A 16437-nucleotide genomic window follows, 5' to 3' on the forward strand; every position below is an offset into this window, starting at 1 on the left:
ATGGTCGCGATGCTGAGTCCAGCTACTCAGAGACTTAACAAACTTTTTTTATCTGATCTGAAACTGATAACTTTGAGTTTCCAAACTCTGAGTCAATCAACTCTGAGTGCAGGTTTGAACTCTGAATTAGTTATACCTGCTTCTTTAAATGATCCCCTGTAGGATCTCACATCAGAAAATAAGCAGAAGGACTCTGGTCTGCTCTCAGTAAATATCCTGCTCGTTTTGATCATTTCTCTGGAGGAAAACAGAGTTTCATGAATTCTGAGTTCAATTAGTGTTGAAGTTCTGAAGCAAAAAGTAATCAGAACATTGTATCTGAAAGTGTTATTGTTCGGTCTGGAAGATGCTGGATTATTTCTGTTATTGTTGTTATATGTGTAGTTGTATGTTGTCCACCAGGTAAGGTTGTCATTGTGTCGGATTGTATTTATGGACAGAAGAAACGTGTCATCAATTCCTCAACTAATGAGCTGAAAGTGAAAAGAGAGCGATGAAAATAAAGACAAGAAATTAACTTGAAGATCTTTGCCTTCTGTTTACTGTGTTTTAAGGAGAAACATAACGTGTAATATTTTTCAGTTGTTTCTTTATTGTGTGAATCTTTATAAATTAAAATAGTACTTTAAAGGATTTTTTAAATAAAAAAAACAATAAAAAGAACATAAATACCATAGGCATAAATATACCTTAAATAAGTACCTGTATCAACACCTGCACGGGGAGGAAATGGCGTGCAAATGACGCGGCTGCCGCCGATTGGCCCAGCGGCGCCTCACGTGACCCGGAAACCTCGATGCTGTTCGGAGTGGTTCGGCTTCTGTTTCGCTGGATTTCTCGGATTTTGGTTCGATAAGATGGAAACTTTAAACAAACTGAAGCAGTTCGACGCCTATCCGAAAACCCTGGAGGACTTCCGGGTGAAGACGTGGGGGGGAGCGACCGGTAAGAGGCGCGCCTGGACCCGGGACTAGGCTCGCTCTGTTAGCCGCGGCGGCTAACCGCAGTCTGCGGGAAGCGCCGACCGGAGGTGTTTGCGTGAACGTCCACGCACGGCCGAACCGCCGTGACAGCCCGGCTGCGTGAAGGAGTCACGGAGGAACACCTGTGATCCCACGTGACTTTACAAACACTGCAGCTGGCGCGCGGAAGTTATTTGATTGATTATTGTAGTGGAATGTGATGATGATGATGAATGTGATGATGCGGGGAAACTCTGAAGCTAAACTCCAGCTGATCCACGTCGCGTGGAACAGAAAAGTCATTTGCACGAGGAAGATGAGCGCGCGCGTGGAACCCATCCATGTTTCGGCTCCTCAGATCATCCTAAGGAGGAGGAGATGTTCCACAGAGAGGTCTGAGTTTAGTGCTGACATGACGTCAGAATCTCGTCACATTCCCGCTTCTCGGCCGTCCTGCGTGTTAGGCTCCTGGGTGTTTAGTGGATCTGTGCAGATCGCAGCGTTTGGAGATGTTTTTATGACTCCTTCATTCTCCAGAACCTCAGCAGATCCACCTCTGGTTCTCCATGCACCTCCAACGATGAGAAATACAGAAACCAGTAATCTGGACTCTTCTGCCAGTTCAGTGGCCCTTTGGAGGAAGTGTCCAGCCTGAAACTGGAAGGTCATGAGTTCAAATCCAGGCCGAGTCAGACCAAAGACCTGTGACTGTAGCTCACCCCTTCCTCAGGGGAGGAGTCAAACGCAGAGAACAAATGTCACACACTTTGGTGCATGACTGCCAACAACTTAAGCTTGATTCTAAGTTTTAGATGAACGGTCAGAGGTTTGGAGGAGTGAGGATGACTGGAGGAGGGATTCTCCTGCAGAGGTTTCCGTCTCCTCATCTGGATTCTCCTCTGTGTTTCTGCAGTGACGATCATCAGCGGCGTCATCATGCTGATCCTCTTCGTGTCCGAGCTGCAGTACTATCTCACTAAAGAGGTGAGGTTCCTCCTGCTGATCTACATCATCAACCCGACTGGATTTCCCCTGAGATGTTGTGGAGCTCCTCCTGGGAAGCTCCTCCCCTTAGCCTCCTCTGTGGGCAGAATTCTGATCTGTTGGGACATTTGTTGGTCCCTCCTGGTTTCTGATTTTTGGGACGCTCATTGCAGACGCTACGTTTTGAATGGAGTAGAATTCAGAAAGGCAGTTTTCATCTCTATGTCCTCCATCATCAGAAAAATGTGACTGACTCAGCTAACTGCAGATGATTTTCTAACATTAATGAAGGATCATAAATGAAAATGTAAATTCATTCATTGAAGGAACACCTGGTAGTCCTAACTCCAGGTGAGTCCATCTGAGGTTTAGCTTAACGGAGACGCTTCAGATGGAGGTGGACGGATGTCCTGTCCTCCTGAGGGAAGCGTTGGCGGAACATCTTTTGTCACCTCCGTGTTCCCATTTGTCCTCAGTTTGTGTTTGTGCTGCAGGTCCATCCTGAGCTTTACGTGGACACGTCACGAGGAGACAAACTCAAAATCAACATCGACGTCATTTTCCCTCACATGCCGTGTGCTTGTAAGTGTCTCCGGTCTGCGCCGGCCTTCAGGCCCTGAAGCTGACACAGTGGAAGTCTGATGTGTCTCCTGTTTGTCTCAGATCTCAGTATAGATGCTATGGACGTGGCTGGTGAGCAGCAGCTGGACGTGGAACATAATTTATTCAAACGACGGCTGGATAAGGATCTGAAAGTGGTCAGCATGGAGGCAGAGAAGCACGGTAACCCAGCGTTATGACCCTTACCTTCAAACTGCTCCACAGCACCGAGCCGGCGGAGCACATTCCCATGTTCCAGTGTTTCGCTGTGGAATGTCATTGTTTGCTTGTTTTTGACTCCAGTTCGGTCTCTGGTTAAAAAAAAACCAAGAGTCTTTCTGGAAAATGAACGAGTTTAAAAAACTGTCTGGACTCTTGAATATGTTTTTTCAGCTGAAACTTCGTCCTGAAAAATGATGCTAACTCGATATGACATCATAACATGACCAAAGTAAAAAAAGACGCTGTCCAGTAAAATCTACAAACAAAAAAAACGATTTAAACTAGATATTACCAGCAATAATGTAAGTGTGAATTCTGTAAGCTAAATGTAGCTGCTAAAGGAGAGCTGATGGCTGAAAACGCTAAAATATTAGCTAAATGTCAATTTAGCCAAAAAACTTAAAAATGCCTGTTTTGCCAAAACGGCTAACATAAAGCTAACATATTTGCTTTACTCCAAATTTGCTGAAATAAATCTAAAATTTCTATTTTTGCCAAAACATTTTGCCAACTATTTTTTCTAAAATATTAGCAAAACTTCAAATTAGCCTAAAAAAATCTGGAAAAATTTCCAAATGAGCCAAGAACAGCTAGCATGTAAAATAAAAGCTAAATGACAAAAAAAACCCAGTAGTTGCTGAACATTCAACAGTTTGAACGATGTCTGTAGCTGAAAGTATGCAGAATTTCAAAAGTTTTAAAGACCATAACGTTTTTGAAAGATTTGAGCAATTTCTCATTAATTTTCTATGGTGCATATTTTGCTTAGTATTTCAAAAACTAAAGTTTCTGAAAACCCAAAAATATAATCGGTAATGTTCTAAACAAGCTGAACGTTTTGATACCAAGATTGCTGAAATCACTGAAAGTGTGATTGAGTTCTTACGTGCTGAAAAGCGTACGGAAAGGAGCAGCAGAATCACTACAGTGAGAATGTTTACTAAACATTCACACAACTGTTTAAAAGTGAGATGGTAAAATATCAAGAGTTCAATAGTAAAACAAGCAGACTGAAAAACCATGAGCAGGTAAAAACATTGTAATTGTGTGTTTTACATGCTCAACAGTCTCATTGTGTTCTGGTTTTGCTTATTGTTCATGAAAAGCTGTAAAGCTGAACTGAAGGAGGTGAGACAGACGGGTGGGTGGAAGTATGACAGCTGCATGGGTGATGGACTGTTGACTCTCTTTCTTCATGCCTGTTTTTAGCTGCTGTGTTGGTCTTTGTTTTGTTTGGTAAGAACCGGTTCTACGCAGACAAACTAGACCTGTGATTTCACTGCGATATCTGACTGGTGAAGCTGGTTTTCAGCAGCCTGTGACTGGTGTCTTTCAGAGCTGGGGAAAGCTGATGATGGCGAGGTCTTTGACCCCAGCACTCTGGACCCAAACCGATGCGAGAGCTGCTACGGAGCCGAAACCGAAGACCTGAAGTAAAGCACAAAGGTGTCTCCCTGCTGGTTCTGTGCTCTCTAGTGTTTGTGCACTGACACGGACCTGCGGGGCGGGCTCTTCTACACAGGTGTTGTAACTCCTGTGATGATGTGCGGGAAGCTTACCGACGGCGAGGTTGGGCCTTCAAGAACGCTGACACCATCGAACAGTGTAAGAGGGAGGGCTTCACTCAGAAAATGCAGGAGCAGAAGAATGAAGGCTGTCAGGTCTACGGCTTCCTTGAGGTCAACAAGGTAAACGAGCACCACCCAAATCAACCAGCTCCACCCACACCCATTAGCTCCACCCACACCCACTAGCTCCACCCACAACATTCACATCCACCAGCTCCACCCACATCCACTAGCTCCACCCACACCCATCAGCTCCACCAATGCTCACATGCTCCCCCCACACCCACTAGCTCCACCCACAACATTCACATCCACCAGCACCAACCACACCATCCACCAGCTCCACCCACATCCACTAGCTCCACCCACAAAATCCACCAGCTCCACCCACATCCAACAGGGTGCGTTTATGGGTGGATGGATGGTTTGTTAGTAAAGTTTAGTTAAATTAAAAAACTGTTTTACTGTGGTTTTCCCAGTTTCACTCTAAAGTCCCATGAATGTCACGGCTCGATGTGACATGTACGATACACCCCACCCCTCGGCGGAGCAGTGGTACCGTTTGTTGGTACAGTCTCTGTAAAGATCAAACCTCTGATGGAGAACTCCGCTCTGGTTTAACTTCAGCATGGCGGCGGTTTGGGTTCATTTGAAGGAGCTTCCTTTGCTCTTGGGTCCCAGGACGGTTTGAAATATGGGTCGACCAATACCGATATCAATATTGGCATCGGTGCCAATATTGGTCATTTTGACATTTATCGGTATCTGCCTTTTTTTTAAAATCAGACAGTCGATAATAATGGGTTGTTTTTGGCTCTGAGGCAGCCGCCCTTCTGTCTCCAGCGTTGTCCCGCCCACTATCAGATTGGATAACCACGCACAGGCAGACAGAGCCAATCAGAATTTGAAACGGTTTGGGGTGAGGAAACCTCCTCAGGGAAAACAGTTTTCTCTGTAGTGAAGCTCACGTGTTTAATGAGGTAAAAGGTACAAAAACAAAGAAAACTCCTCTGAAACTGTAGTAAACATCTCATCACCATTTCACAACTGGAAACATTGTGCAGAATATCATAGAAATGTAAAAGAAAGGAAAAAAGCTGATACGACCCCCTAAACGTGTCTGTGAATCACCAAATAAAACAGATGCTGAAAACATAGACATGCAAGCAACACATTATTGTCTATCAGAAGGTAAAGTCAGCTTTGTCCTGGTGGGGGGCTTCACCCTGTGACCCTCTGAAAACCTTAGAGGTCCTCTGGAGGTCCGGTCACCATCACCGGGCTGCTCTGAACAGAAACACACCTGGATCTTGTCTTTGTTTCCTAGGTGGCGGGAAATTTCCATTTTGCTCCAGGAAAAAGTTTCCAGCAGTCCCACGTCCACGGTAAGAACCACAGACGTTTGCTCCGCCTCTGCAGACGGTTGCTCCGCCTCTTTAGCACAGCCTGTTACCGGAGGAGGAATAACTGCTCAATAGAGATGGCTCTTCTGAACGCCGAAGCTGCTGCGGTCTCCTGTTTCTGAAAAGAGTCGAAAATTACAGAAGCCAAAAATGGCCCGCCCCATTTTTTTTAGTCATTTTCTCATGATAACAAGATATTATCTTATTATCATGAGAAAATGAAGTTTGTTTTCTCGAGTAAACCAGACAACTTGTTATAAAGAGAAAACAAAGCTTGTTTCGTCGAGGAAATTAACTTTTTTTCTGATAACGAAATAATCAACACTGAGATGCTGAGACTTTCCCTGTTTTATGTCGCTTTATTTTGTGGTAAACAACAAAAACAGCAGCGCCCCCCCCCCCCTCCTTTATTTCCCTAAAACCTCAGAACAAACAGGTTGATTGACAGAATTCAGGGCCGATGAGAATAACGCGTTCACTGAACTCGGGACATTAGCGGACCCAAACAGCCACTCGGCCACAAAGCAGTTTTTCATTTAAAATGTCGACACTCTTTAATTAATCAATAATATATAGATCAGTTCTGGCGTTCGACATTTTCTCTGATAAACTGCTTTGTTTTGCTCCCGATATCCGGAGCTCCGTGAACGCACCATGCGGAAACGCTCGTCGGCCCGGAAATGAAGGGAGGGGGCTGGTACTTGAGACGGAATTAAGACGTTTAAAGAACATAAATCCACCAATGGATAAAACATAGACTTTAAACAACTTTTAAGGAGTATTCTTCTGCTGTTTTTGTTGTTAACCACAAACTAAAGAGACTTAAGACAATGAGGTAAAGTCTCGGCGTGTCCGTGTGGGAAAGGGAGAGGGGGACGCTTCATTCTTGATTATTTTGTTATTAAGAGAAAAAGAACTTCATTCTCATTATGACCAGATAGTGGATCTCTTTATAATGAGAAAACCATCAGAAAAAAAAGTAGGACAGAACGCTTTATTTGTTTTGTTGTTGAGGATCTAGTTTCCTTCGCGGTTTCAAAAACAGCGTCGTTTTATTCCGTCTTCCTCTGCTCCGACTGGATGGTTCTCCGAGGAGCAGAGGTTCTAGCAGAGAACGTCAGCTCCTTCAGTGAGACGCAGAGCAGCTCCTCAGGAGAAGTTTCATCTGCTGCTGCCTCCAGCCTGGCTCCATCATCCGTCCAGTGATGACGTTACCTGGTGGTTATTGGTCTGCTCTCAGGAATTCTTCAGAAATTTTTAGATGAACTTTTCGTGGACATATGTTAATCAAATTTCTGGATGATTAGATACAAAAGCAGTTCTAACCATCACCCCTCCACCGCCGTGCTTTCCAGAGATCTTTTAGTGGGAGTGTAGAGACACCTGCAGAGTTTGACCTTCAGGTGTTCCTCTGTGGTTTTAAAGGGGAGGTGCTAACTGGGACGGTCACATCTGTTGGAAACAAGGCGTAGTAATGATGGATGAAATGGTAACAGGACGACCGAGAGCAGGTTTGGGATGAAGAGCTTCGGAGTGGCGTCCAGAGCCACATCTGCTTGGAGGTCACGACCTTTACTAAACTTAACAGTTATAATCATCAGACACGTCAGCAAACGTGGCTCCGGTTCAGCCCTAAAATCCTCCCGACGTCTTAAAGCCTTTGGTCTCCAGAACTTGCATGGTGGCGTGCGGCGCCCCCACAGGGCCGTACGTTGATGTTGCATGCTTTGCTGTGTTCTGCTGTGACTCTTCTCTCTTCTTTCTGCAGTGCACGCTGTGGAAAGTAAGTCCTTCTTCTTTTGTAAAAGAGATTTTCTCAGTCCATGTTTGTGAGGTCAAAGGTTAGAAAAGAGGCGGTTCTGACCGGCGAATGCTCTGATCTGGAGCAGTATGAAGTGACCTTTGTGCCACTATATTGCAAGCAAAAGTTACAGATTTGAGATCAAAATGTTCTAAATTGCAACCAAAATGTAACGTTTTGAGAATAAAAACTTAATAATTTGCAAATGAAAATATATATTTGCTTTAAAAAATATTTTTGCATTTGCAACACAAAGGTTTTCAGATACGTAGTGCCTCATCTCACTGGCGCCCTATCTTTGATTTTGCTTCAACATTTTCTCTCAGCGTTACATTTGTGCCACCCCAAACAGCCTCCTGATTGGTCTAGATTCTATCCAGTCAGGTGTCTCAGCATGGTTTTGTATTCATTCGTGTTAATGTAGCGACCAACATGTTTATTATGTCTGTTAGGAAAATAATGCTGGTTTACAACCAAACAGTGCCAGACTTTGGACTTTCTAAAGTCCAAAATCCACCTCGGCCTCCAAGCACTGCAATGCAAGGCAGAGACGCCTTATTGAATAGAATTTAGACCACAGGTGTTGAACTCCAGCCCTGGAGGGCTGCTGTCCTGCATGTTTTAAAACCAAGCTGCCATAGAAGCTTCTTATTGGCTAAACACACCTGATCCAGGTACTCAGCAGCAGATAAGGCAGGATTCTGGAAAACCAGCAGGAGGCCGGCCCTCAAGGACTTGAGTTTGACACCCCTGATCCAGACCAATCAGCAGGCTGTTTGGGGTGCCACAAACCAAACTCTCAGAGAAAATGTTGAACGCAAAATCAAAGAAAAAAAATCAAAGTGTAAAAGCGAGATGAGGCACTACACATCTAAAAATGTTCGTGTTAAAAATGCAAAAGCATTTTTGGAAAGAAAAGAAAAGCTTTTGAAAGCAAATATGTATTTTTATTCACAAATTATGAAGTTTTACATTGTGGTTGAAATTTACAACATTTTAATCTCATATCTGTAACTTTTGCTTGCAATATTGTGGCACAAAAATCTCTAACAGAGCAGATCCTTCCACAGAACTTGCATTTTTATTTAAAGCAGTTTGGTTAACATTTTATTTTAAAAGGTTCTGTTTTACAATTCTACTGCTGTGCATGAAGTAGTGCTGCCACAAACGATTACTTTAATAGTCGACTAATCACAGATTTTTTTATTTTATTTTTTCCAATTAGTCGACTAATCGGGTCATGAGCAAACTGGATGTAAAACACACATCTTAACCATCATTAGCTTTAAACTAACTAAAAAGAAAGACAATTAAGATGATTGTTAAACTTTTAATGAATCAATCAGCCTCTGTCCTCATTAGTTTTTGGTAATAAAACAAGACTATAAAAGTTGCATTACCTGCGATAATGTTAGAACTATAGAACAATGTAAAGAACTATGAAAGAGCGCTGAAATTGACCTAAATTTCTACAAATTTTAAGTATAGTTGCTCAAAATCACTAATACATGCCAATTTTGCAAAATATTTGTTGCTTAAATATGAGCTAAACTCGAAACTAGCCCAAAAAAACCTTAATAGATGTCAAATTAGCAAAGAAAAAAAAAAAAGTATTTATTTTCATTTAATAGTCGATTTACGACTAATCGTTGCAGCCCTATTATGACCAGAGTTTAGTTTAGGCCGGGACAGCCCGCATGGTCCAGAACCTCTAAGAACTATGATTTCCTGATTGTGACTGAGGTTAGAAGTCATCGTAAACCTGCGGCTGCTGGACCTTCAGAGCCTTCAGGGTCAACCGAGAATCAGAGATTTGTTTCTGTGAACTTCTGAATGCGTTTGTGTTCAGGAGTTAACAGTCTGCATTTAATCAGCAGTAATAACCAACATTTCAGATCTTTTTCCTGAAGAACTACCAGGATCCTCTGAAGAACCATCAGTAAGGTTCTGGTTCTTCGTGTTTCCGTTGGTTTAGCTCTGGGCTCCTGGAAGACTTTGCTGCATCTCTTCATGTTTGAGGACTCGAAGGTTTGGAGAGAAGCTTTGGCGACGCGGCCTCAGATGTAGTTTGACGTGACGTCCTGCAGGACAGTGCGGAGGCAGCAGTTTGAGCTTCTCCAGCAGAGAACCTGACGTAGTTTCAGATCTTGTTCAGAAATGTTTGAGCTCATTCTGGCATCTCCGGTTAAAAGCTTCTCTCCTCATTCACAGTTCATGACCTGCAGAGCTTCGGCCTGGACAACGTGAGTCACCTTTAAAAAGTGAGACTCCGCCCCCCGTGGAGGTGTTCTCAGCTAACCGCTCCTCTTTCTTCTGCAGATCAACATGACCCACATGATCAAACACCTATCGTTCGGCCGAGATTACCCCGGAATCGTCAACCCTCTGGATGGGACCGACGTCACAGCCCCACAAGGTCAGAACCGGGCAGAAACCGATGCAGCAGAGGCGGCCAGCTCCTATGTTAATCAATAGTACAGCCACGCTCTAAGGCGGATCGAAGCCCCGCGGCGCGATTTTAGCCCCAGGTGTGGCGTCTTCCAGCAGCTTAATTTGAGTAGAGAGGCCAAAATTTTAATACCTGAAGTTTGACAGGTCGCCACGCCACATCAGCCAATCAGCTTTCGGGATGTGACGTTTTCAGTGACCCAATCAGCAGGTAGAATACTAGTCCAAAGCGAGCGTTTTTGTCCAGAACTTTCATCTTTTTCCTTTACCCGTTTGAGCTGCAGATCCTCATCCAGCTTCTTTTGGGTGAAGGCGGGGGAAACTCTGGACAGATCAGCGGCTTTCGCTCCCACGGCGGAGCTCACTCACTCGATGTGCCAGCAGAGAGAGATGCTGCAGGGTGTGGAGGCTGCAGGTGTTGTGCCACGCTACGTTCCCTCAGCCAGAATTTGTTTCCCCGCTTTCTGGCACCTTTTGTCCCAAAAAGTGTTAAAGGAAGGTGCATGAATACAATATACTTAATTCTGGGGCTTTGGGGAGTTTGTCATATTTGCTGTTCTTTTCCACATATTAAACATAAAACAACAGCTTTTTACGCAAGAAAAAAAAAAGACGTTTGTTTGGCTAATTTAAGATAAAAAACACAATTTATGAAAGTGACAATATTACGGGAGCATGTCACAACGAACAAATAAATAGTTGTTGCTTTTACAGCACATATTTTGGGGGCACAGATTCTGGCGGGCTGGATCAGCAGTAACCTGACAAAATCCATGCCCCCTCGTTTTACGTAGAACATGTGGAGACAAAAATAAAAAAACTCTCAAAAGCTCCAGAATCAAGTATACAATAATCATCCAACTTCTTTTAACATTCTTAGGGACAAAATATGAGGGTTACAAAACAAAACAAAACAATGCTTGAGAGGGAAACACACTCTGGCAGGGGGAACGTACCTTAGCACAACACCTGTTCTGACCTCATCAGATATTTAAAAAAGGAAAAAGGTCTCCTAATTTTATTTCTCCTTCCTTTGGATTAATACAAAACAGTCAGCCTTCTAGCTCAGCCACAGAGACACAGAAACACTGTGGAATCGGCTGTTGTACAGACACAGCCTCCTGTACCGGGAAATCTTTTAATAATGATCAGATAAACCCAAACATGGAAACATGATTACTGATGTTTTTGTAGAACTCTTTACAATAAATAAACCTGAGATATCCGCAGAGCTTGTAGCTCCTCCCACACGCGGCCGCAGTGTTGGGAACGCATTTGACAGGCGGCGGCCAGAGAATTCACAGCGTGGCGCGCGAATCGCATTCGGTGTGAATGCACCTTCAGACATTCACATGTCTGTATACAAACACGCTCACTCTGAACCGTTTGGACAAAACAGAACTTTAATTGACAAAACTAGAACTGGTGGGCCCCCCCCACTGCAGGTCCATGGAAAGTGTCTGTACGTGCGCCGCAGGAGCTCAGCAGCGGATGCCCATACCGATGGACATGAAGGTCCCGAATGTTCCTCCGCTCTGCAGCATGGTCTTCCCGACTCCTCCCATCAGCTCTCGACCACGCATGCCGATCCTGGCGGGAGGGGGAGGGGCTGTTTACCATGAATGGGTTCAGTGGGAGGAAGAGGAGGTTCAGATACCTGAGGCAGGAGAAGGTGCCAAACATGGCACCAGCAGCCATTCCCACGGCAAACCCCATCATGAAGCCCATCTTGACCCGGTCGAAGCAGCTGGGCTGGCTCTGGCCGTACGGACCTACCGCCACCGGCATCTGTGGAGACACGAGGAGGATCGGCTGTGGATCAGGGTCCTCATGTTCAAGTCCTGGGTTGCTTTGGGATCGTTTTTACACTCAAGTTATATCTGAATTAACTGTCTAACCCTTAACTACTAAAAAACGATATAGTGCCCCGGATTTGAAAGGCAATTCTGACATAAAGCTCACTACTTTTCCTTTGTTTTTCCAAGTGTCGAATATGACGTCAGATTTCACGAAGTCAAAATTTAATCAAAACGAACATTTCACGTTTATTTATGACTCCACTGTGTTCTGATGGTGAAAATGTGGATGGTTTATTTAAAAATACATTTAAGCACATTTTCTTGTTGAAATTGTTCGACCACAATGCATTGTGGTCTATATTCACGAATCTAGTGAGCATTAAGGCACGCTAGTTTTTCAAAGACTTTTGGGAGATTTCTAGTGCACTCAATGTTGGAATTGGTAGATTTGGATAGCACTAGAAAATGGTGAACACACTATATGCTGAGTAGGGGGTGAATCTTTGGTTCGTTTGTACCAATTCAAAAAACATTTAAAATTAAATCTTTCAACAAGAACAATTAGAGTTCTGATGATAAAATAAACCTCAGACCTGAAGGAATGTGAAGAGGAATAGAATCTAGATATGACAAACCCAACCTCGTTCGGACCGGTTCTCCTGCACGTTCCAGAACCGCGTTCGGACCGGTTCTCCTGCACGTTCCTCCCTAAAGGTCTCCGTTACCAAACGGCTCAGTGAAATACTTGATGTTTTTTAGTCAAACGGAGGACATGGAACTTTGTGAAGGTGATTCTGAACAGTTATGCTGACGCTTAAGTTAGTTTAGTGCATCCATTAAAGGAACATTCTACTGTATTTTTACCAAAAAAACAGGTCCTGTTCAACAACCACTGGACCTAGACAGCTCAAACTCGGATTCAACTATGCTTTGGATAATAAAGAACACAGACAAAATTTCTGATTTATTAGATTCATGAAAATTTGAAATAGGATGATTTTTCTTGCGTTTTTCATACTCTGGCCATTTAAGAACATGTGCTGTTCTAAAACTCCTGCACCTAGACAGCTAAAACCTGGATTAAAATATGCCGTGGATACTCAAGAGTACATTAAACAGTTTCTGAAAGCTTTACTTGACTTGTGAAAAAGTGAAACAGAATGATTTTATCGCCTAAGTCCTGTTTTAGGTGGTCAGAGTGTACAAGACGCAATAAAATTCTGTTTAACATTTTCACAAATCGAATAAAGCTTTCACAAATCAGAGATTGAGTTTGATGTGCTCTTATTATCCAAAGCATAATTAAATCCAGGTTTGAGCTGTCTAGGTCCAGACCAGAGGTTATTGAACGGGACCTGTTCTTGGCCTGAAAAACACAGTGGGATGTATCTTTAGTGCTCTCACGAACCGGAAGCAGTGAATTTAAAGCCAACTCCAGCGTCGTACAGTTATTTTTGTTTTTTAATTTCGTCTCCAAATCTGAACAACTTAATCTTCGAGTTTCATCCGCTAGCTTAGCATGCTAACGTGACTTGCGGCCTTCGCAGACAAACGTGACGATCTCCAAAACAATTCCGTGATTTATCCGTCAGTCACAGAAGATGTTTACCTTCAGTTACGTTTCACTTTCCGCGTTTGACTTCGTCGTTGTTTACAGCGCAGCTGCGTCTAAATATCTTGATGTCAGACCTCCATAACCGGAAAAGGAAAAAGCAGGACGGAAGTACAGACGGACGATAAGGCGCGTAGAAAGTGAGCAGCGCCCCCCGGCGGGTGTCTCCGGAACATTTTTTTTCTTTGTCTTTAACAATTTCAAGGACAAAACAAGAACAGCCGGGTCCAAATAAATGCAAGAGGGATGCGAACAAAGAAAACACATATATATATATATTATGAATATATTATGAACACAGATTTAAAAAGAAAACAACTACATTGGTGTGAATTTTAAGAACTTGATTTTATGTATCCAAAATTTACCAATTATTATTGTTGTGTTAATTATTGTAGGCTACAGTGCAATTCATTTTTATAATCAAACCAAACAAAATATTTTCCTTTTTCACTTCAAGGGTTTGCAGAAAATTAGTGGGTTTCTCCGGAACATGCCCACCTCCCTCCTCCCAGGTTCTCGTGCAGACTCCTCCTTGCTCCTTCTTCTCCTCAGATGAATGACAGAGCAAACTTGGAGGAAAACCTTTATTAGTCCTTCAATGGAAACACTTGACATCAGACTATATAAGCTAAATCTTTCTGAGCACGGTTCAGTCATATCCACTGAAGCAAGAACATACTTTATGTTTGCATATTTAGTACTTTTGCTTTTTGGGTTGACCTGAAGTCAATCTTGTCTTCACAGCATCCATGATGTACCAGTACTTTGTAAAGATCGTTCCTACTATCTACATGAAAACGGATGGAGAGGTGAGTGGTCTTTGTGTTGTCCTGAGACCTTCCTGGCTCATGTCAATCGAATTGATGGACAAACATCATCCAGTCTGCAATGTCCTTTAGTAACTGTCTTTTCATGTTTTTCTAAGAAAGACATTTAAACGAAATGTTAAGAAATAGGAAACCTGAAATGCTGACTCGTCTATCGTTTCAACTGAAAGTCATTTGGCAAGCAGCATTACTGGAGATACTGTGTACCACTCACAGGACTGTTTTGGTTTCCTGAAACATTTGATTTGTATTTTCTTTTTTTATTTTGTTTTGGTTTCTAGATTTTTCATTTTAATGTTTTGGTTTTTTTTCTTTCTAAAAATTGTCATTTGGATCTTGAATATGTGTTTGCATTGAGGGATTTGCTGGTGTGATTTGTACATCAGGGTCACTGTAGTTCTCAGCTTTTTAACTGTGTGATGATAAAGACAGACCATCGTTTTTAGGAGGAGTTTTTGCTCACGGTTCTGTCGGCTGCAGTTCCAAGATATTCTCTAAGCGTGAATCTGTCTGTTTCTGATCTTGTCTCCTTTTCCAGGTGGTAAAAACAAACCAGTTTTCTGTCACCAGGCATGAAAAGGTTGCTAACGGGTTGATAGGAGACCAGGGCCTGCCAGGAGTCTTTGTTTTGTACGAGCTGTCTCCTATGATGGTCAAATTCACAGAGAAACATCGGTAGGTCTCCCCTTCGGTTCTAAATGTCATATTTTTAGACCTAAAATCGGGTTGGGGGGTTGAGGGAAAAGCTAAAGCTTGTGTGTTTGCTCAGGTCGTTCACGCACTTCCTGACAGGAGTCTGTGCCATCATCGGGGGCGTGTTCACAGGTGAGTGCTGCTCCTGAAGCTCTGTCTCTACGGTGTGAACGTCGATCCTGAAGTCCCGCCTCTTCCCTCCCCAACAGTGGCCGGTTTGATTGACTCGCTCATCTACCACTCAGCGCGGGTCATCCAGAAGAAGATCGAGCTGGGAAAGGCGTCCTAACAGCACCCCCTGCTGGCAGCATAGACCCAGGAACTGGGGGGGGGAGGGGGGTCTCAGGTTTCACCTTCTGAGCTGCAAACGCCGCCAAGCAGAACTGAAGGACGTCTGGATGGTGCCGCCGCTCTGACTTTATGTTTTCTCTTTACGATCACCATGGCAACCATCCAGCTGCACTTGTCCAGAACCCCCCCACCCCCCACTTGACTGCTGTTGGCTTTTCTATGTCCAGAACTCTGAAGGTCCAGATCCAGAGGGGCTTGGTGAAGCTTACACAGTGGGGGGGGAGGGGGGTCCTTCACACTGTCAGACCTGTTCTTTCCACTTCCTGCTCAGAGATGGAGACCCCCCCCCACCCTCAGAGATGTCTCCTCCATCTTTTTTTTTTTGAGGGGGGGGCAATCTTTTGGGGTTGTGTAAGCACTTGATTCGGGGGGTTCTGTGCCGGGACGGGTGACTGTATTTATATTTTGGTTGTTTTCAAAGTGAAAGTAAATAAAATGTGAAAATCTGCAGTTTGTTAAACAGGAACGAGGTCATGTGATCGTGTCAGGCTCCATGAAGGTTTGCTGACTCCGCCCACAAGGCGGGGTTTCAGTCACACCCTGACGTTGATGGTACTTTGAGTTCTTTACAAAAAAAAATCAGCTCCGGCTCCATCCTGCAACAGAGAAATGCATCGGAGTTATTAAAGTGAGGAAGGCAAAGAACAAACTAGAATGTTCTGCTGAGAGACAAACCAGGAAGAACAGAATCAGAGAAACTCAAACAGAAGATAAAGTCAGAAATGAGGAAAGGCAAAAGCAGACCATAATATCTAGGAATTTTTCTCTGTTTTCCCTGATGCCGCTCTGTATGACTCACTCTGGGAAGTGAGTGATTATTAAATAAAGTTAATGTCTTTTCTGAGTAAAATAATGTTCATAAAATACATTTCAGTTTTCACATTTCTATGAAAACATTTGGATTCTTGACAGAGTCTATCTAAAAGTGGATTTATGAAGAAGTTATTTGATGTGTTTACTAGGGCTGGGCATTGATTATAATTTTCAGAAACGATTCGATTCACAAGAGCCTGAATCAATTCGATTCCGATTTTTTTATATTCTTCATTTCAATTTTGAGTTTAAACATTTATACACACTTGTTTAGAAATACATTAATATTCTACCATATGTTTTGAATATATTTATATTATTCTGATCCAGTTCACATCCTGTAAATGTATC

At 43.3% G+C, this 16437-nt stretch overlaps 2 protein-coding genes across 4 annotated transcripts; one reads left to right on the forward strand and one right to left on the reverse strand.

Annotated features, from left to right (window-relative positions):
- The first annotated feature begins 699 nt into the window (after positions 1-699).
- ergic3 (ERGIC and golgi 3) lies at positions 700-15768 on the forward strand. Of its 3 annotated transcripts, none has more exons than XM_024262842.2 (14): positions 700-945; positions 1876-1946; positions 2441-2528; positions 2610-2729; positions 4105-4201; positions 4291-4456; positions 5664-5721; positions 7508-7522; positions 9752-9783; positions 9860-9956; positions 14147-14211; positions 14768-14904; positions 14999-15054; positions 15132-15768. In XM_024262842.2, the coding sequence occupies exons 1-14, from the start codon at positions 741-743 to the stop codon at positions 15209-15211; spliced, it is 1287 nt and encodes a 428-aa protein (XP_024118610.1). In that variant the 5' UTR covers positions 700-740; the 3' UTR covers positions 15212-15768. The 3 variants fall into 3 exon arrangements, with proteins under 3 accessions (XP_024118610.1, XP_024118611.1, XP_024118612.1); XM_024262844.2 differs by lacking the exon at positions 700-945 and adding an exon at positions 1166-1355; XM_024262843.2 differs by lacking the exon at positions 7508-7522 and having other exon boundaries at positions 702-945.
- On the reverse strand, positions 11371-13555 carry romo1 (reactive oxygen species modulator 1). Its single transcript, XM_024262846.2, has 3 exons — positions 13397-13555; positions 11646-11776; positions 11371-11578 (listed from the first exon to the last, which is right to left on the reverse strand). Exons 2-3 carry the CDS (start codon positions 11774-11776, stop codon positions 11470-11472), a joined length of 240 nt encoding a protein of 79 aa, XP_024118614.1. The 5' UTR covers positions 13397-13555; the 3' UTR covers positions 11371-11469.
- Positions 15769-16437: the final 669 nt, after the last annotated feature.

Source organism: Oryzias melastigma, linkage group LG5 (genome assembly GCF_002922805.2).
Source record: "Oryzias melastigma strain HK-1 linkage group LG5, ASM292280v2, whole genome shotgun sequence".
NCBI classification, from domain to species: Eukaryota; Metazoa; Chordata; class Actinopteri; order Beloniformes; family Adrianichthyidae; genus Oryzias; species Oryzias melastigma.